The sequence below is a fragment of the Mustela lutreola genome, chromosome 9 (assembly GCF_030435805.1).
Source record: "Mustela lutreola isolate mMusLut2 chromosome 9, mMusLut2.pri, whole genome shotgun sequence".
NCBI classification, from domain to species: domain Eukaryota; kingdom Metazoa; phylum Chordata; class Mammalia; order Carnivora; family Mustelidae; genus Mustela; species Mustela lutreola.
Window position 1 is genome coordinate 69,093,351 of NC_081298.1, and position 20,531 is coordinate 69,113,881.

General features: G+C 39.6%; 2 protein-coding genes across 6 annotated transcripts in view; one reads left to right on the forward strand and one right to left on the reverse strand.

Annotated features, from left to right (window-relative positions):
- The window catches only part of ABCG5 (ATP binding cassette subfamily G member 5), a 56,372-nt gene extending 54,852 nt beyond the window's left edge, over positions 1-1,520 (forward strand). The window contains exon 15 of the transcript XR_009344810.1: positions 1,313-1,520. The gene's annotated coding sequence lies outside the window, so the exon portion shown is untranslated. The remainder of the gene's footprint in view (positions 1-1,312) is intronic.
- Positions 1-20,316, reverse strand: part of DYNC2LI1 (dynein cytoplasmic 2 light intermediate chain 1) — a 69,753-nt gene extending 49,437 nt beyond the window's left edge. For all 5 annotated transcript variants that reach the window (XR_009344813.1, XR_009344812.1, XM_059134611.1 and 2 more), the window contains exons 1-5: positions 20,157-20,316; positions 18,132-18,249; positions 5,924-5,958; positions 3,492-3,561; positions 1,551-1,639 (exon numbers count right to left, since the gene is read on the reverse strand). Coding sequence is in view for 3 of the 5 variants with exons in the window: in XM_059134611.1 (XP_058990594.1) it covers positions 1,551-1,639; positions 3,492-3,561; positions 5,924-5,958; positions 18,132-18,249; positions 20,157-20,164 (320 nt within the window). In the remaining 2 variants the exon portion in view is untranslated. The remainder of the gene's footprint in view (positions 1-1,550; positions 1,640-3,491; positions 3,562-5,923; positions 5,959-18,131; positions 18,250-20,156) is intronic.
- Positions 20,317-20,531: the final 215 nt, after the last annotated feature.

A 20,531-nucleotide genomic window follows, 5' to 3' on the forward strand; every position in this document is an offset into this window, starting at 1 on the left:
TCGTAAAGCAAGCCACGGCTGCCCTGGGCTTCCAGGGAACGAAGACCCAAGAACTCACAAAGTGAGACATTAAAGAAGCTGTGGGAGAATGTGGCTTCCTGCAGAAAGCAGAATTTCCACAAGGCCATCAGGCCTGGAGCCTCTTGGACCAGAGGAGGGGAGTGAGATCATTTGACAGGGTGATGGCAGCAGAGTCATGGCCAGAACTGGAGCCAGCTCCCAGCCCAGTAAGAGCAGCTCCCAGCCATTTGCTCTTCTTTCCACCTCAGGCCACAATGCCTGGCAGCTCTGGTTCCTCAGCATCTCTCCCGTCCTGCCTTCTCTCAACCACACCACTAGGAGTGGCCCTCATTCCCAGGGGGCCCTCCATGATTTGTCTCTGTTAAAGGAGGACAAATGAAAATCTATATAGCGGTAAAATTCCATGTTGCTGAAACATAATGTCAGGGGGAAATGGTGGTTAAACGTGAAAAAGCAAGATCTAAACACACATAGAAAACATCCCTAAACTGTACAAAGTACATTTATAAAGGCTGAGGACACTGAAAGAAATACCTTGGCATGTTAACAAGAGTTATTTTCAGGTGATTATGGGTACTCTTACCTTCTTCCTACCTTTCAGTGTTTTCCCAAGATCTCTACATGAGCATATACTACTTTTATAACAAGTAAAAGACAGCTTATGAAATTTCTTTAAAAGAAGGAAATAACACTGGACAAATAAAGCCAACATTATCAGCAACCAGCTAGCTTATGGAAAAACAATTGTTCTGTTCAAGAGAAATCAGTCCATACCCTAAAGATCTTAACAGCTGAAATGTAACAAGTAACTGTCAAGCCCTTTGTATCTGGTCCAGGCAGCAGCAATGGTTTCTGTTAACTCTGACAAGAGTAAGATATTTCAGATTTAAAAATGCATGTTTTCCTTGGCTAAGACGCATTCCCAGGAACACTGCGAGAAATGTCACAATTTTCCATGTCTGATTTGGCCAACATGTGGGAGTCATTGTCAGGAAACACAACCAAAGAGTTTGAGGTTTTCCTCAAGTTCCTATTTAAGGTCAGCAAATAGAGAGACTTTGTCCCTCCTCTAAGTCACTGTTCCCTTGGGTAAAGCTTCTGGGGTACTAATTAGCATTAAATTCGAAGGTAGATTTAAATATCCAGCTGAAGAAAATGCACAGGGCTGAATTAGCTCACACTTGGGCAGGTACTCAAAAGAACCAAGGTTTTCAAATTTATGTTTGCCAAGTGAATTCATTGCTCAAGTGTTATTTGACTTATTTGACATATCTTGTTTGTTTGCTTGCAGGCTTACAAAATACGTTACCAGTTGGAATGCCAGCTGTCAGCACAAACCAAACCCTGGTTTTTTTAAACATCTCTTGGAAAAGCACGACACTTGAAGAGCACAGAAAGGAAGGGAGTGTAACCCTTCAGCAACATAAAACTGCCCCCTCAAATTCTGACTCCCAACAGCCCAGGCATATTCATTCGTGGACACTACTGGGTACGTGACGAACAACTGTTCCTGGGTTGGGCTCACTTACCGTAAGGTATCACTTGTGATGGGGATGCTGATTAAGTCCAATAAAGACGTTCCTCCACCTAGTTCCCAGAAGTGAGCAATATCTTTCGGCTGAAAAAACAGGTATTTTTCATGTTATTATTATTATTTTATTTTTCAATACTACTTAAGTTCATAGCATCAGCCAGTAATAATTATGGATACAAAATATTATAGTCCTCAATAAACCTTTTCTTGGCATTCAAAGCTTCCCTCTTTCTCTTTCCAAAATGCACTGAGACATCTATTCCAAAAAAACAAGGATGAAACCTTAACATGGTAGGTGGAGAACAAGAAGAGACAGAAAAACTAATTCCCTTTCAAAGGACTCCTAAGCACTGGGGGATTTTAACGGCAAGGCAGCCATGCAGCTCGGGAGTAAGAGCATCTATTCCGTGACAACCGTCTTTGACTACTAACTAATGGCTTCTCTGCTTCCTCCTGGTTGCTCAGGAGACTTTGGGATACCATGTCTGTGTGAGGAGCAGACACACTGCTTCCATTTGGAACTCTTAAGAAACATTAAATTTGAGAAAGACATTCAATCTTCCAAAACGAATATGGAAAAGCCCAACTTGCCAACACAAAGTTTAGGGGAAAAAGAAAGTCACATGAGTTTTCATATATCTATTGCCATTAACCTGGAAGAGACAGACAGTCGTTAAAGCAAGTTTTAGAGAGGGTGGCTGGGTTATGAACACTGGGGAAGATATGTGCTATGGTGAGTGCTGTGAAGTGTGTAAGCCTGACGATTCACAGACCTGTACCCCTGGGGCTAATAATACATTATACGTTAATAAAAAAAAATTTAAAAAATTTTTAAAAAGCACGCTTTAGGTGAGTATTTTTGACAAATTATCATCTCATAATCACTAAGATTGTTTTGCTATTGATATTTGAATATTTGCTGTTAATATATTAATCACTAATGTTTATGGGGGAAATAATTTTTCACTGCAAAATCTCCCTTGAATCACAATTTGACCAAGGGAAGTTTTTAGAGCTCTTCTCAAAAGTGAAGCTATGAAAGTTATTTCAAAGTTTCCAATGAAAATGATAATCCCATTTCTCTGTCTTCGTTCATATTAAAATTCATGTGAGTCACAAAAAGAAGGTTTTCCCACATCTCACTATATTATGTTGTTTCTTTTCTTTTTAATATCACAGTCTTAATAACCAATCTTCACTGGCAAATCTAGCAACAGGCAGTTTTAACTAATGATCTAACATTTGGACTAGATCAATCTGTAAGAATTTGTCTCTTATGGGAGAAGCGCAGTATGATTGTTCTTCCATACGCCTAACTCTAAGAAATGACCTTTTTTCATGGGAGAACTCCACATGAGGATTCTATTTCAGATTTTTTTTTATCCTTCTAACATATGCCATAAACTCTCCTGTCCTAACTAATCTCCAACTTTCCTTTGAGTCGAAACAAGTGAAAATAGGATTGTAACCAATTATGGCCTTAGGTCTCAAGTAGTTTTACTAACTTCAAGATATACTTGTAAAAATGCTAATAATTTGGACCTTGAATAATATATTTTAAAAAATATTCTACAGGTCAAACTCGTATTTTTAGCAGATTTTGGGGGGTGACAGGATGTAACAATATTATTCCCACTTTAAAGAAGAAAAAGTCACATTAACACAATTAATATGTGTCCAAAAACTGTACAAAAAAGTTACAAGGGAAACTTACTCCAGCATTCTAAGGCACAACCCAGAAGAAGGCTAAATTATTTTCACAGTTTGGGTTGGCTTCACATCTGCAAAGGTGCATTTGAAGTCTAAAAGCACATAGCGATGAAATGTACAACTGGCTATGTTTACTGATTATAGATAAGACAAAAATCTAAAACAAAGTTGGCATTATTAATTCTCCATCTACAGACACAGCAATATCACTTAAAAAACCACTCACTATATTATGCCCTTTTGCTCTTCTTCCATATGTATATTCCAAAGCTAATGTTGGTTTTGGTGGCTCATCCCTGCATGATAAAGACAGACAGTGTTACCATCATGTGTTCCCTTATGCTAACCTATTTTACCCAATTCATTTTTGCTTCCTCTTAAAAACTTGTTCTATTAGGGAGAGAAGTTAATTTGTGGAATAGCACTGAGGTAAAGCTGCTAAAAATTTTATATAAAAAATAAACAAGCCTTCACAAAATCACCTTCGAGGATTTTATTCACAGCTGTAGAGACGAAAAATGGTACGTGCACGACGCGGTAGCCCTCACGGGCTCTGTCAGGGCAAGCAGAGAAGGTGGTGTGGCTGCCCAGGGCAGGCGCCATGTCAGGGCACAGCTCTCGGCGTTCGGGTCACAGGGGAAGCGCAGAAACCAGATGTGTGCTTGGCCCTGACGTGGGGAGCTGGGAATCGAATGATTATCGATTCACTGAAGACATCAATGGAAGATTTAATGTACTTCTCTATCTGAACTCATATCTCAAACACAGACATCATTTAACTAGTGAGAGCTGCAAACTAACAAATTACATCAAGTCCTAAAAACAGACAAATGAATTGACGAATTACTGGCATAGCAGCTAATACTGCTTGGTAAGCAGTTTTACAGAATATATCTACTTACTTACTGATTTCTTATTGTAGTGAAAAACACACAAGATAAACTTACTTCTTAACCATTTTTACGTGTACAGATCAGTAATGTTAAGTGTATTCACACTGCTGCACAAACTCTCGACCTTCTTCATCTTACAAAACTGAAACTGTATACCCATTAAACAATAACTCACTATTTTCCCCTCCCGCTCCAGACTCTGGCAAATACCATTCCCATTCTACCTTCTGCTTCTGTGAATGTGACTGCTGTGAGACGCCTCACAGAAGTGGAATCATACAGTATTTGTCTTTTTGTGACTTATTTCACTTAGTATAATGGTCTCAAGGTTCACCTATGCTGTAGCATGCATCAGAACTTTCTTCCTTTTTAAGGGTGAACAGTATTGGTATATATCTTTTTAAATTTGGAGAACAAAGAGAAATCCTTTTTAAATTTGTGATTTATATATTTATCTTTATTAGGTACTTTGCATATCATCCCTACATATATCTTTTTTGGATACATATATAGTAAAATGTTCGGTTGTATATCCTTTTTAAAAATTAATTAATTAATTAATTAATTAGACAGGGAGAGAGATTACAAGCAGGCAGAGAAGCAGGTAGAGAGAGGAGGAAGCAGGCTACCTGCTGAGCAGAGAGCCCGATGCGGGGCTCCATCCCAGGACTCTGGGATCATGACTTGAGTTGAAGCCAGAAGCTTAACCCACTAAGCCACCCAAGGCGCCCCTCGGTTGTATTTCCTAAAAGTTACCAATTTTCTTTTACAAAACAGACTGCCACTTTTAAGACAAAATTTATAAGCTCTGGTATTTAGCATATAATAGGCAGAACTGTCTTTTTTTCTAAGTAGACTACCAAGGAACTGAAATTCAGTTTAGTGTCATATTTCAGCCTAAGCTGATATTGTGTCAGACGACTTATTTGTAAAAAGAAACACATATGGTCTAGAAAGAGCCATCATTCCTGGGGATGGAAAGATGATACAGGTGTCAGTATGGATGGTTCTTCCAAGAAACAATTCTGTTGGTGAAAGGAAATTACACAAAGTCAGGATTCTATTATTTGAATTCTTTATTTTTCAAATGGATGATGTTTCTTTAATGTAACCTTAAGAGAAAATTCCATCTATGTTGATGTTTTTGGAGAAGTTTTAAGACATAGGTATTAGAATGAAGGGATCTCTTCCAAAATCAGTTGAAGACTTTACTTCTCATTTCCTGCAATGCCCACTGATCATAAACCCAAATCTTAATCTGATGGCCATACAGAAGGTTAGGAAGTATAAAAAACAAATGGTAAAAGGTACAGTTTGAAGACCAACATTATGCTTCAAAAATGCTTCCATGGACAATTTAAAGATTAGAATTAATGTTCAATAATCATGGGCTAGGTAAAATAATAAACCAAGTATCAGAGTAGCACAGCCAAAAAGCAGGTAAGTAGTATCACAGTTATGTTCATTTCTTCCCCAAATAGGAAAATTCAACACTAATCCTGTGTGTGTTTATATCTACAAATTGCATATTTATATATATGTATATGTGTGTATATATACCAAAAAATATGTATATACATTTTATTTGCTTATTGTTGTTTTTGTCTTTAAAGAAGCTCTTAATGACCATATTAAGAATTCACTAAGAATTAATACTATTTGGGCCTCAAAATTGTTCTCCTTCCATATGCCTTTTAGAATCTAACGTGCCCTGTACAACTAGAATAAACAGAAAATGTAGTCTAAAGGTTAACATAACACTTACCTGTCAAGACACCTTAGAATAATAGTAGTCTTTCCCTGGAAATTAAAGAAGAAAGAATACTGTGTTAATGTCATCCACATGTAAAATTTTGTTATTGTTCATAATTGTGGCCAAAAATAGATTTTAATCACTTGAATGATAAATTACCTGGAAACTAGAAACTTTCAGAATTGTTCCTAAGTTTGATAAGTGGAAAAAGTTAACTGTCAACTTTCCATCACAGTGTAACTACACTGCTATTATTATAATTATAAAGTCCTGCAGATGACAAATACTAGCAAATCATACCTCACTTTAGTGGTCAACTTGGCAGCTGTCTGAAATTTTCCCTCTATTCATCAATGCTAATTACTGGTTAAGCAGATGATTAGTGTCTTCTAAAATGTTTTTAATTCCAATTGTTGAAGTGGAAATAAAGAAGAAAGATTACAAATAAAGGACATGCTGCAAATATGTTCAAAGTAAGCAATCCAGATACTGGGTTAGAGTATTTCTTGTTTATCACTTTATTTTTAGAAAATAAACTTATTCTAAGTTTCTTGTTAGGAGTCAGAACATATAGGCTCTGGTCATCTCTGCCACTAATCATGAAACTTAGCTTTACATCTTAGGGATTGGCTTAGTGGCTTAATCATTGACTTTTTTTTTTTTTTTAAGATTTTATTTATTTATTTGAGAGAGAGACAGCAAGAGAGGGAGGGAACACAAGCAGGGGGAGTAGGAGAGGGAGAAGCAGGCTTCCCACCAAGCAGGGAGCCCAATGTGGAGCTCAATCCCAGGACCTTGGGATCGTGACCTGAGCCTAAAGTGGATGCTTAATGAATGAGCCTCCCAGGAACCCCTGATTTTTTTTCTTAATAGTAAAACTTTAAAAAAAAAAATTCTCTTACAAGAAAAGAGATACAAGAGGAGCAGCAGGTGAAGTTCCAATGGAAGAAGCTTTTGGGTTCCAAGGAAAATAGTTTGGAAAATCCCAGAATGACAAAAACAAAGAACATTTGACTAGATATGTGTTGTCCTTAAAAACCTGTAATTTTTTTTTAACCAAAAAAAGTATGATCACAAATAAATTACTCTAGATTATATCTGGGATATGATCAAGTTTATTACTTTTTTATAATGGGAAACATAAATAATTGAAATAGGACCAAAAATGTAAATTATTGGAGGATGTTTATTGACAGGTATTACATCAAAGTGAAAAACTAAAAGCCACCTAAATGTCCCCAAACAGGGGATGGGCTAAATTAATTACGACAATCCTTGTATGGAGTAACACGCAGCTGTTAGGAATGGTGATATAGGAACATATTTACTGACATCGTAAAACATTTATAATAGATTAGCATAACCCTGTTTTCAATTTTTAAAGTATCTTTTCCTGCTTTTTTTGAGATCTACATACCTACACATACACATAAACAGATCCAGAAAGAAGCACAGAAACACTTACACAAAAATAAACAGATCCAGAGGGGTACTGCTAAGCTAATCGTGAATGCTTCTAGGTGATGGATTTGCAGATTATTTATTTATTTTGAAAGATTTATTCATTCATTTGAGAGAGCGAGCATAAGCAACGGCAAAGGGCTGAGGGAGAAGCAGAATCCCCATTGAGCAGGGAGCCCTATGTGTGCTTGGTCCCTGGACCCCAGGATCATGACTAGAGCCAAAGGCAGATGCTATGTCATTCCCGTCACTTCACCTCATCACATGGGCATTTTATCATCTCAGATCACCACAAGAAGGGTGAGCACAGTGTAGTAAGGTATTTTGAATGACAAACCACATTCAACTTGTATTATATTGTTATAATTGTTTAATTTTGTTATTGTTGTTAATCTCTTACTATGCCTAATTTATAAATTAAATTTTATCATAGGTAAGTAAGTATAGAAAAAAACATAGTATATACTATGTTCAGTACTATCTGCAGTTTCAGAGATTCACTGGGGGGTCTTGGAACATATCCCTTGCAGACAGGGGGAGACCACTACACCTAAAAACTAATGTACTCTATGTACAAGAAAACACAGAATCAGAACGAATGTATTTTAGAATTAGAAGGAATCTTAGATATAATTAGCCAATTTTCTCAAATTCTCATGGTCCTATAATGTTGATTTAAATATTGATTTAAATTTCATGTAAATGTGTAGTATTATGTGGTGGTAATTCCAAATAAACATAAACTCAATTCTGGGCACTGAAACAAACTTTTAGATTATCATTAAAATATGATCCAAATTTTTTTTTTTTTAAAGATTTTATTTATTCATTTGAGAGAGAGACAGTGAGAGAGAACATGAGCAAGGAGAAGGTCAGAGGGAGAAGCAGACTCCCCATGGAGCTGGGAGCCCGATGTGGGACTCGATCCCGGGACTCCAGGATCATGACCTGAGCCGAAGGCAGTCGTCCAACCAACTGAGCCACCCAGGCGCCCCATGATCCAAATTTTTTAAAATCACTAGTGAACTTAGTGTCCTCTGAGAGTAGATCCAGAGACTCCTAGCTCTCCTGGTTCAGTAAACTCTGACCTAATACAAGTTCACTTAGAGATACCAGAATGAATCCTGTCTTTCCTCCCATTACCTCAGTGACATTGGAAGTCCAGTCTTTTTCTCTGAAGCTCTAATTCCATAATCCTCTATGCATCCCTTCATCAGGCACAATAAACCCCTCCCTTCTTCCAACATCCTTCCACTCTACAGCTCCAGCTCCATGATTAGCGAACTCCCCAGTAAACTCAACTTCTTCAGAATGTGCTCTCCACCTGCTGGTCTTACCTAAAATACGGCTGCCTCTGGACCACTTCCTCTGCAATCCTGTTAAAGAAGGCTATTCTTTTCTACACCTTATGTACTTCAGGGCTCTCCTTCCTCCCCAATGTCACCTTTATTATTTTTTTTTAAAGATTTATTTGAGAGAGACAGAAAGGACAGGGAGCGTGAGTGGATGGAGAGGCAGGGGGAGAGAGTCCTCAGGCAGGCTCCCCACTGAGCATGGAACTAACATGGGATCCATCCCACAACCCATGAGATCATCACCTGAGGTGAAACCAAGAGTCAGAGGCACAAGTGACTGAGCCATCCACATGCCCCCACCCCCCGACCCCCTTCAAATAATTATTCTACTTCCCTCCTTTTGCAAAAGCCTTAGAGGTTTGTACCAGTCTACTGTGATGGTTGTCGTCATCTTCTCTGGCTCAGTCTCCCTTTCTCTCCCAGCTACTGTCATTAGCCTTGTTAACTTCAGACCCACATAGGCATGGGCAACCCACCGAACATGCAGACGTCTCAGTGCCTCTGCCTCCTCACATAGACTCTTCCCTTCACTCCACTTCTGCCATACATCACTTCCAAGGTTACATCTTCAATCATGTCACCACTGGAAACTATGTCCAAAATCACACATGCCAACACATTCTCCAACTACTTTTTCAGGAATCCCGAAAGTAACAACTCTTTGGCCCTAGTAAGAGGCCTCCAAAGTCCACTGACCAATCAACATTTCTCCTTCTCCATCGACTCCCTCCTACCTCCACATCTCTCCTTTTCCATCCTACAGTCCATAGTTTATCATTACAATTACCCTTGCAAATATCACCCCCTCCCCAAGCTTTCTAGCTCTGTACTGCACCCACTTGGCAAAAACCAACCCTGATAAACTCAATCAACTCCTTTCCTCATGCTGTATCCACGTTGAGTGAGTGATGACAGCAAAAAATTATACATGCTGTGCAGAACGCTGTCACCTAAATTCTCAATCCCCATCATCAAAACAGCAGTCAGCAATGACAGACAATCCTATCACGTTTGTCTAGTATGTTCTCTCTCCCATTTATTGCAACTGCTATTTCATAGGTTTTTCTTGATTCTCTCCTCTTCACCTGAATGACTCTTTTTCCTTGCTTCCTACTCTTTAAGCTCTGGACATCACCCTCTCTTCAGGGGGCTTTCCCAGTCATCCAGCCTCTTTGGCTGAAGTGAGAGCCCTGGTTTCCATCACAGCATCTGTCTGGTGCGATGCTGTACAAGTACTAACAAGCAAGTTCCCACACAGCAGAGTACAAATCTTTCATTTCTATTGGGCAGGATGCCTGGCACACAGAAGATGTTCAAGAGCTGTCTACTGAATGGATGAATAGAAGTACGCAAAGAGAGAGGAGGCAGCAAGGCAGTTAGTTTCTCTGGTAAAGGGTGATTATGATTAGCTGAAGAATAGAAGCATTAATTGCTTGCTTCTCTTTATTTTTCAAAATATTGTTCTGCATAAAGCATGGACTCAGATACTTGAAAGAACAGCTGCCTCAAAAAAAAAAAAAAAAACCAATATCCTCTGGGGTGCCAGTTCTGAGGTAGGGCCTCAAGATGCCCATGTGTTTCCATTCTCTCTCCACCCCTCGCCATGATAGCCAGCCCAGGCTGGTCTGCTGCAGAGTGAGCGAGCTCGGGAGCCTCAGCTGCTGGGAACCATTGTAAGGTAGTCCCTTCCTTAATGAGGTAGTGCTTATGAAGGGAAAACAGCCAATTCAGATCTGGTAGATGAACATGCTACTGTATTTTAATTTGTATTCCCTTGATTGTGAGTAAAATTGAACATTAAAATATACATTTAATGACCAAAAAAGGGAGAACAATATCCTCAAAAGTTCTACCTATGTCAAGAGAGTTTGCCAATCTTCAAAAGCAAAATTAGTTTTGATTTACATAAATGAAAATAAATACCCGGCTTGAATAGGCCACATACTACTCTTTAAAAGAAAAGGGTGGCTTCACAAACAACAAATAAAACAGGACTAGGTTGTCACAACAACAAAGTTTAGAACAACTGTTAACAGAGAGTGACTACTGGGGATGCTGGTGGGACATTTCAGGTGTGAGCATGAAAGACCCCCTAGCAAGGGGAGAGGGGGTCTTTCAAGCATTTGTGTGCTAAAATTTGTGTCCCTAATCAGTACTATTAGGATAAGCCACCTGCAAGATGGCTTCTTCCGCAGAATACTCTTTGTTGTTCTTGTTGTTTTTTAGTTTTTTTATTTATTTGACAGAGAGAGAGATCACAAATAGGCAGAGAGGTAGCAGAGAGAGGGGAAGGGAAGCAGGCTCCCCGCTGAGCAGAGCCCAATGTGGGGCTCGATCCCAGGACCCTGAGATCATGACCTAAGCCGAAGGCAGAGGCTTAACCCACTGAGCCACAGGTGCCCCACACAGAATACTCTTTGTAATAGAAATTTACTTGTGCCGTAACACTAGCACTAGTTATTTACTCATTGTTTTTAATACTTACTACTATATAGTAGTAAGTGGGAAACTGGAAAAGTACTGTATCCAATGCAAAAATCACTCTCCTCACAACAATAAACTCATGAAATGACGCGTGCGTATACTAGAGTTGGGTTAAAATTTTTAAATATAAGTGATCCCTATGAAAATTTTATTTGCACAATTAAGTTCAGATTTTAAAAAGTGGGCCAATAAAATATCTTTGCAAAATACAGAAATTAAAAACAAAATAAAAACAGTGAGTAAAATTTTGCCATATATATTTCTATTTCTTAATCTTTGCATTTTTTATTTTTTAAGATTTATTTATTTATTTATTTGACAGAGAGATCACAAGTAAACAGAGAGGCAGGCAGAGAGAGAGAGAGAGAAAAGCAGGCTTCCCGCTGAGCAGAGAGCCCGACGCGGGACTCGATCCCAGGACCCTGAGATCATAACCTGAGCCGAAGGCAGCGGCTTAACCCACTGAGCCACCTAGGCGCCCAATCTTTGCATTTTTATAGACATACAGTCATACTGTATATAAAAATTTCTGTCCTGCTTTTTTCAATTAACTTCATATTCCTTCCTTTCATTACTAACAATTCTTTTATGGTTGTATAATATTACCCTCCAATATGTAGAATATTAATGTTCTGTATGTTATCTCCCAATGATGGATGTCCAGTTGTTGGCGGGGGGAGGGGCCTTCTGGGACACAGCCCAAGACAGGGGAGTCCTCTGGCTACCTGGCCACTGATATCACCTGGTAAAGAGGTAGCCTCGCTGATGCAGAGCTTAGTTCCAGAAAGTTTCACTGTCAACATGTCCTTATGTGGTAGCATGAAGCACAAAAGCAGAAGAGTAATAGGAAGCCCAGATAGAAATGAACTATCAGGGACACCTGGGTGGCTCAGTGGGTTAAAGCCTCTGCCTTCGGCTCAGGTCATGATCCCAGGGTCCTGGGATCGAGCCCCACATCGGGCTCTCTGCTCAGCCGGGAGCCTGCTTCCCTCTCTCTCTGCCTGCCTCTCTGTCTGCTTGTGATCTCCGTCTGTCAAATAAAAAAATAATAATAATTTTAAAAAAAGAAAAAAAGAAATGAACTATCATGCCAAATAAATTCCAGCATCTTGGATCTGCAAGCCTCGACCTCTTTCAGACAGTGTCACCAGGAGTTCTGCCTTCCTGGCAAGAACTGCTACGGGTCAAGCAAAGCTGCATGAAGACATGATACATCTGTTTCTGCTCCGTATGGTCACTTCCAAAAACTTTTTGTCTCCTTGGCTAAATAAAACAGAAAATGAGCGGGGAGAGGTCTCTTCCTACCAATCAGTGGTCCTGGGGATGCGAGGCTGTGTTTTCCTCAGGCTTTCCACAGTAGCAAATAACCCTATGACAAACATCATTCACATGATCCAATTATTCCTAAATGATAAGCCTAAAAGTACCTAAATCCAAAATATGAATATTATTAAGACACTGACTTATTAACCTACATGCTTAGATATTTATTATTTATTTTTCCTGACTTATCTAAATAAACCCTGGCTTTCATACTGAAATGAAGTAGAAGACCTGATTGTTTTCAACTTATGAAATAAAAACCAAGTTAAAACATTTCTTAAATATTTTGTTTACCCTTATAATTTTTCCTAGTTCAATAAGTACTTTCTAATTCCTGTTAAATATGGTATTAGCTAAGTACAAAGTTAGTTTACCAACTTCAAATTCAATGGCTCCATGACCATGAATTTGAGTAAAATGTCTAAATATTATTTTTTAAATGTAGTTATAACATTAGACAATAAAATAATTATTTGTTAACATTCTTTCATCTGAATATTTTTCAATTACATTTCAGTCAGAATATTCATATGTTAATCAAAATTGCTTCTTATTCTTTTCCTTATTTCTTTCTTTATTATTTGAGAGGGAGAGAGCACAAACAGGGGAGCAGCAGGCAGACGGAGAGGGAGAAGCAGGCTCCCCGCTGGGCAGAGAGCCCAAAGTGGGGCTTGATCCCAGGACCCTGGGATCATGACCCAAGCTGAAGGCAGTGCTCAACCAACTGAGTCACCCAGGTGCCCCCAAAATTATTTAACTGACTTCTTCCTTACGGTGCGTAATTCTTAAGACCTCAAGTGACAGAATGTGGTATTCCACATGAAATCAGCTCTCTGTCGATCTGAAGGTTTGTGCACATATCAACCCACAGATTCTAGCTGACTTCTCCTAATTGTGTGGTGATAAAAAACATTACTAGAGCCAGAGATGACAAACCAATTTTATCTGAATTGTCAACACCTTCCTGGAATGCTGGATTAGATTTCATCTTCAGGCTCAGTAGAAAAGGGTGCCATGACCAGTAAGACTGTATGTGGAAGACTGTAACTAGTATCTGCTATCTCTTAAGGAACACTGGGAAGCATCGTCTCACAATCAGATGATACACTGTGGAAAACTGGAGAAAGAAAAATTTACAAGTCAAGACATTTCCTTCCCACTTTTCTTCTATCTAGAGGATGAGGTATGGGATGAGAACAGAAGCTCTGGGAAGTAAAAGGCTAGTTAATGACTAAGTTTTCTGGCCCATACCCTAAGGTACTGAATAATTTATCACTTGATAAGAGAGGAAACCTATGTCAAGAGGATGATAAGACCACGAAGAGAGACTCGACAATCTAAATCAGAATGGAGAGAATGAGAGAAAAAAGTCCAAATAAATTGAGATGTCATTAGGTATCCCATTAAGAAAAACTTTAAGATGATAATGGAAGAGGGTCCAAGTAATTCACAAGAGAAAACAGCTGTGACAAAGCCTGGAAAGAATTTTTACAGCTACAGATACACAACAGTGTGGGGAGTAATAAGTGCAGTATTATCACAGAGAAGCAAAACGACCTCATATGAATTACCAGAACTTGTGGCATGAGACTTGCGAGTGCAATATATGGTGTAAAGGGATAAAGAGAGACAAAAAGGGAAAGAAAATACAGAACCACTTTGTGTATTTATATGGAAATTCATAAACATGCAAGAAGGGTGCAGTTGGATGAAAATAAAGAGCAGAACAGATATAATGTTGTGATGGTAGACTGTTGCCTGACCATATGAAATGAATTAATATATGGTATCTCGTGTACACATCACTGAGGAATACAGCTAAAGCCTAATGGTGAAGAGGATACCAACTATTCAAAAGAGGGCCTACATCAGTTTGAATTCAGTTTTCCGTCCCTCCCAAAGTAAACAATCCAGACTCAAACAGAAAGTAGGATCAGAAAGAGGTTAAGGAACTCTTCTAATGTAGGATTTTATACCCAGATAGACATTCAACCCAGAGTGAGGGAAAATAAAGAAATTTTTAGACATACAGGGTCTCATAAATTTTACTTCCCATGTAATGCTTTCCCAGAAAATGACAAAACAATGTTCTCCACCAAGATAAGTGAGTAAACCAAGAACAGGGAAGACACAGGATCCAGGAAATTAAAGTTCCAACTCAAGAAAGAGGCAAAGGGAATTTCCAAGATGCTGGGGCAAGATGGTAGCTATGTAGCCACTCCTGTGAACCACAGCACAGACTAGCACAGTGGGTCAAAAAGGTGGCAGGACTCTGCGTGGAAATGGGAACTTTCAGATGATCTGATACAACGGTCTAGATGAAGATTCTACTGAATGCCTGCTGGGGATTGTGGAAAGAATTAACAACACATAGCTGGGGAGCCAGCTTCAAGATCCCCCTTGCTGGTATTCACACCCAAGTGTGGTCCCTCACACTGTACTGGACTTTGTCTTTGTGATCAATAGCCACGGCGGAAGTGATGGCATGTCAGTTCCGAGATTAGGTTATAAAAGGCTGCGGCTTCTATTCCAGGCACCTGCTCTCTTTTGGATCTCTTGCTCTGGGGAAAGCAAGCCACCAGGTTGTAAGCAGCCCTATGGAGAGGTGTATATGTGAAGAACTGAAGCGTGGCTTATGGCCATCAAGGAACTCGGGCCTCTTGCCACAACCATGTCAACAACCTGGAAACTTACTCTTCAGTTGAGCTGTGACATGTCTTTAGTCCCAGATGACATCTTGACTACAACTTCACGAAAGACGCTGAGCAAGAACCACAAAACTCAGCTGCTCTCAGACTCCTGGCCCTCATAGTAATGTCTGCCATTTTAAACGCTGCTGTGTTTTAGGGTAATTTATTAAGTAGCAACAAATAACTAATGCATATAAAAACTCAGGTACACATAAAAGCTAAGCAAATTTAAAAAACAAGGCCTTTTTAAACTCCTGAAAAATTTATTCAAGAAAAGAAAGTGGGGTGCCTAGATGGCTCAGTTAGTTGAGCATCCAACTCTCAATTTTGGTTCAGGTCAGGATCTTGGGGTTATGAGACTGAGCCCCAAGTTGGGCTCTGTGCTGGGCATGGAGTCGGCTTGAGATTCTCTCTCCTCTTCTTCCTCTGCCACCCCCCCTAACTGTGCATATGCACTTTAATAAATAAAATCTTAAAAAAAGAACCCCCCCAAAATGGAGGGGTGCCTGGGTAGCTTAGTCAGTTAAGCATCTGACTTCAGCTTGGGTCATGGTCTCAGGGTCTTGGGATGCTCTCTCCAGCATCCCCTCCAGGGTCCTCTCTCCTTCTCTCAAATAAATAAACAAAATCTAAAAAAAAAAAAAAAAAAAAATAGAGGGGAGCCTGGGTCGCTCAGTTGACTAAGCATCTGCCTTTGGCTCAGGTCATGATTCTAGGGTCCTGGGGCTGAGCCCTGCCCTGGACTTTGTGCTTCTCTCTCTCCTGCTGCTCCCCCTGCTTGTGTTCTTTGTCAAATAATACAGTCTTAAAAGAAAAAAAAAGGGGAGGAAGGGAAGAAGGAAAGAAACAAAAAGAGAGAAAGTGAGAGAGAAAGAGAAAGTAACCCATTTGGCTCAGCAGCAAATAAGTTTTAGATATAATAAATTCACACTGAATACTGATTTCGCCCTACATTATAACAACAATTAGGTTGCAGACGAGGGCTGGGCTAGAAATGAGCGTTTAAAAGAGAAAGAACTAGGGGCACCTTGCTAGCTCAGTCAGTAGAGCTTGCAACTCCTGATCTCCGGGCTGTAAGTTTGACCCCCATGTTAGGTGTAGCGACTACTTAAAAACAAAACAAAACAAAACATAGAAAAAGAGCTAGAACTAAATCCTTTTCTAATATTATCAAAGATTCAAGATAGTGTCTAACATTTTAAATCTAAAAATAGCCTATAAGTCATTTCATAAATAAAGAAGTAAATTATTTTTGAAAAAACAGTAAAAGATATTAAAAAAGGCTGCTTTAAGGAGAGACCCTGAAAACGTAGAGAGGTCTAGTAATTTACTTTATTCACCTTTTAAACCACACATGTGAATCAGTTTAATAAAATTAAAAATACAAACAGACTGTAACAAAGGACCCAATCTAAGAAAATTAAGGACAAAACGGCACATATGAGAAAGGCAGATCTCACGCTCAAACTTAGTGAACAGGGTTATGGGATTATTAGAATCTTTCTATACAATAACAGGAGTGTAACGTCTAGAAAAAGAGAAGCTGGCAGACCTTCTAGTCTACTGCAATGAAGCAAAACCTCCAAATTTCTGTTCCCTCCTGAAAATTACACATTAGTATAATGACAACTGAGAGTTAATAAAATTATAACAGAAAAATCCATGACTGATACGGAATCCATGACACAGAAGGCATGACCAAAAGTAATGAAGATATTAAAGCTGAAACATACTCAGGGAGACAAAGCGGCTGCTGTTAATTATTCGAAGGGCATTTTTAAAAGAATTGAAAATTTAAAAAGCAGAAGAAAAATCAGACTTATTCCTCTATTGTTTCAAGTCAGGATTAGGACCAGGAATTAGGACTTTGGAATTAGGAATACCAAGTATTTGTATAATTCTACAGGTCAGAATTAGGAACACTGGAAGTTACAATGAAACTCAGGTTTTCTTCTTAACTAGCAATTAAGGCAAATGGAACCAGGCTGCCTTATGGAAGACAACGCCTCCATTGTTAGAGATAGTCAAACCTGAAGTATACAACCACTGTTCATAGTGGCTCTTAACTTCTTCAAAGGGGCTAGAATGCTGGGAGAACCTATCTCCCGTAAACAACAACAACACAGTGATGCACAATCACACACAATTCTGCATACACATCCAGAGTTTACTGGCCCTAAGACATACCCCATGGACCCCAGAGTAGATGACTAGAGTATCTCCAGGTTTCCTTCGGTTTCTGTGACTCTAGTCAGGAGAAGTGAAGGGTAAATGTATCATGTTCTGTCTGGTTCAGTTTCTGTCATCTATAAGTTTGTTTCAATTGTACAAGTTACCAAAACTGTGGCCATTGGATTAGCATCTATGGTGCTTTGGGGAAAGAGGAATCCTCTGCCAGGTAATTTAATTTGAAATGTATGCTGGGTGGGTGGCTGGATGGCTCAGTAGGGTAAGCCTCTGCCTTCAGCTCAGGTCATGATCCCAGGGTCCTGGGATCGAGCCTCACACCAGGCTCTCTGCTCAGTGGGGAGCGTGCTTTCCCCTCTCTCTCTCTGCCTGCCTCTTTGCCTACTTGTGATCTCTTTCTGTCAAATAAATAAAATCTTAAAAAAAAAAAAAAAAGAAAAGAAAAGTATGCTCCTTCCTCCAGGCTGCTGTGGCCCAGATTGGAGCACACCACCTGACAAAAGATGTGCCCAGGCTGGAATTTAGTCCCCACTCACCATGCATAGGCCACCCTCATACAAGGCACAACCAGCTCCAACATAACCAGCAGGCCAGAGACTGGTTAACTGGCTAAAGAATTGAAGTATCCAAATTTTTACCAAAGTATTAAAATGAATTTTACCACTGGTTGTTAAATCATTGTCATTGGGGGGAAAAAAGTAAGAAAAAGAAATTCATTACCCCATTTTTACTGCCAATGAAGAAAACAGATTTTTCTCCAATTTCAAGCCCATCACCATCACCTCCACTACTTCCATGTTTTTCCACTTCGGCTTTTGCAATTTCCCAGAGAGTTTCACTAGGAGAGGCAGAAAAACAAAATTCAGAGAATCAAAGGGAACCCTTTTCAATATTTATTTCAAGCTCAGAGACGTTTTATTTCAGTTAAATTTATAAAACAAATCAACATTATTTCCTGGGAGATAAGTGGTGGATAAAACTTCTGAGGATTATTCATTTTCTTTGTCCTGGTTCATAGAAGAAAGCTGAAAATGATAAGCAGAGCCTTTGTCACTAGGATTTGAGGTTGCCTTATTTTGGGACTTCCAGCCAAGGTTGAAAGCTGTGTGTGTTAGTTTCTCAGGCATGTAACTTAATGTACTAAGAATTCTGGAAATCTACAACTTGAAATCCACCAACATCCGGGATAATGGGAAGCATGTAAAACCAGCACACCAAACAATCTTTGTTTTCTGAAATTTTTCTTTTTTGTTTTTAAATTATATTTCTGGCTCAAGATTCCCTGTTTTAATGTATGAAATATAGTGAAAGAAAAAAATAATCTAAAATCACATTTTGAAAATCATCTTTTCATTCACCTCTCTACAAACATTTGTACTTTTTCACAAATAAGATTATGCCCTTTTTTAAAGCTGAAATGAAAAATGGAGTATTAAACTGAAAAAAATAGACAAGATTTGAGGTGTTCCAAGCCTGACTCTGCAACTTTCTGTATATACCAACTTGGGCAAATTACCCAGCCTCTCTGGATTCTTCATTCCTTTATTAATTCAACAAATATTTATTGAGACCTAATATATGTAAGCTTTTGTGCTTTTCCGCAGGCTCACTTCTGTTTCTCCATCTCTAAAATGCCAATAAAGAATACCCACCTTCTAAGAATGTCATGATTGATTGTTAAAATGTGCTAATTCATTTCATTTAGGGCTTGACCTACATATAATTATCTAAAATTATTGACAGCTTATAATAATTATTATTCAAGAAACAGGGATGAAGGGGCTATAAAAGACCAATAGAGGTGTCCCTAAATGTTTACACTAAAATGTATGTATTTATTTCACAGGTGAACCCCCTGGAACTCAGTCCAGGCCTATCTGCTCTTCATTTACACACCATTCTTTCAAAATGTGATTATCTGTTTTCCAAGCTCCCAGCAGAGAGGAGAGCATGAGGTGCCCCTGGTGGCAATTTGTCACTATAACCATAACTTTGTAACTGCAACCAATTATACCTCGATGGGAAGGAAGCTGACAATTTTTCTCATTAAGGTTCATAAATTCAACAGAGATCCGGCCATGATCCACAGGTGAGAAAAACAGATTTATCCTGCTCTGTAATGGACCCCAGAACCCCTCTAAGTCCTTATTAAGTTGTTCAGAGAAGGTTTAGTGTGACTTAGAGGATATTAAAACTGACATCACAGAACTGAAGAGCTAAAATATATTTTACAGCGCCCCCATCCCCCAACTGCATTTTACACTTTCACATAGCTTTCTCAAGTTTTTTCTTATTTACTGTTGTCCTGAGCCCTGCACCAGGAGGGGAGATGCGGGGAACCCTGACGAAGTGGCTTTGTGGTCTAATTCACAGACTGAACCCCTGCTTCTAGAACATTCCTTGGCCTGCAATAAATTTTTACTTAGTAAGTGAACAACTGGAGTTTAATGATCTTAACAAAAACTTAGTTTTCCACCTGGGTAACTTTTCTACCTGCTTGTGACCGAATCCATACGCTCAGGGGGTAGTTCCCAGGGAACCCTGACCATCCAGACAGCGGTTTCAAGAAGAAAAGATCCAGAATTTTCTTCCACAGGCCGGTCCCGCCTGGGCTCCTCTCCCTGAATATAGTCCCAGCGGAGCGGCCCTCCCTCCCTTGCCCCTTCCAGGCTGGGGTGGGAAAGGGGATAAAGCCACACTCTCGAGAAAAGAGGAAGCCGGGGGCAAGCAAGGCTGCGGAAATACCTGGGCATCGTGGCTCGACCGCGCCAGCGTCGTGGGCTCAGCGTTAGAGGCCACCTTGAAACCAAGACGCCAGCAAGCTCTGAGACCAGCCGGCTGGTGCGAACTCTTCAGTTGCCATGGGAGCGACGTCGCAGGCTGCGTTGCGTTGGAAAGATGGGCATCATGGGAAATGTAGTTCTCAGCGTTCCTTTTCGACTCTGGCTCAATGCCTCATCCTCTATGTGAGAGAATGAGGTGACTTGTCTGACAAACCTGGAATCTAAAAGCTCTGGGCTGGAAGTGTTCTTTTACTTAGAAAGTATTCTACTGGGGGGCGCCTGGGGGGCTCAGTCGTTAAGCATCTGCCTTCGGCTCAGGTCATGATCCTGGAATCTT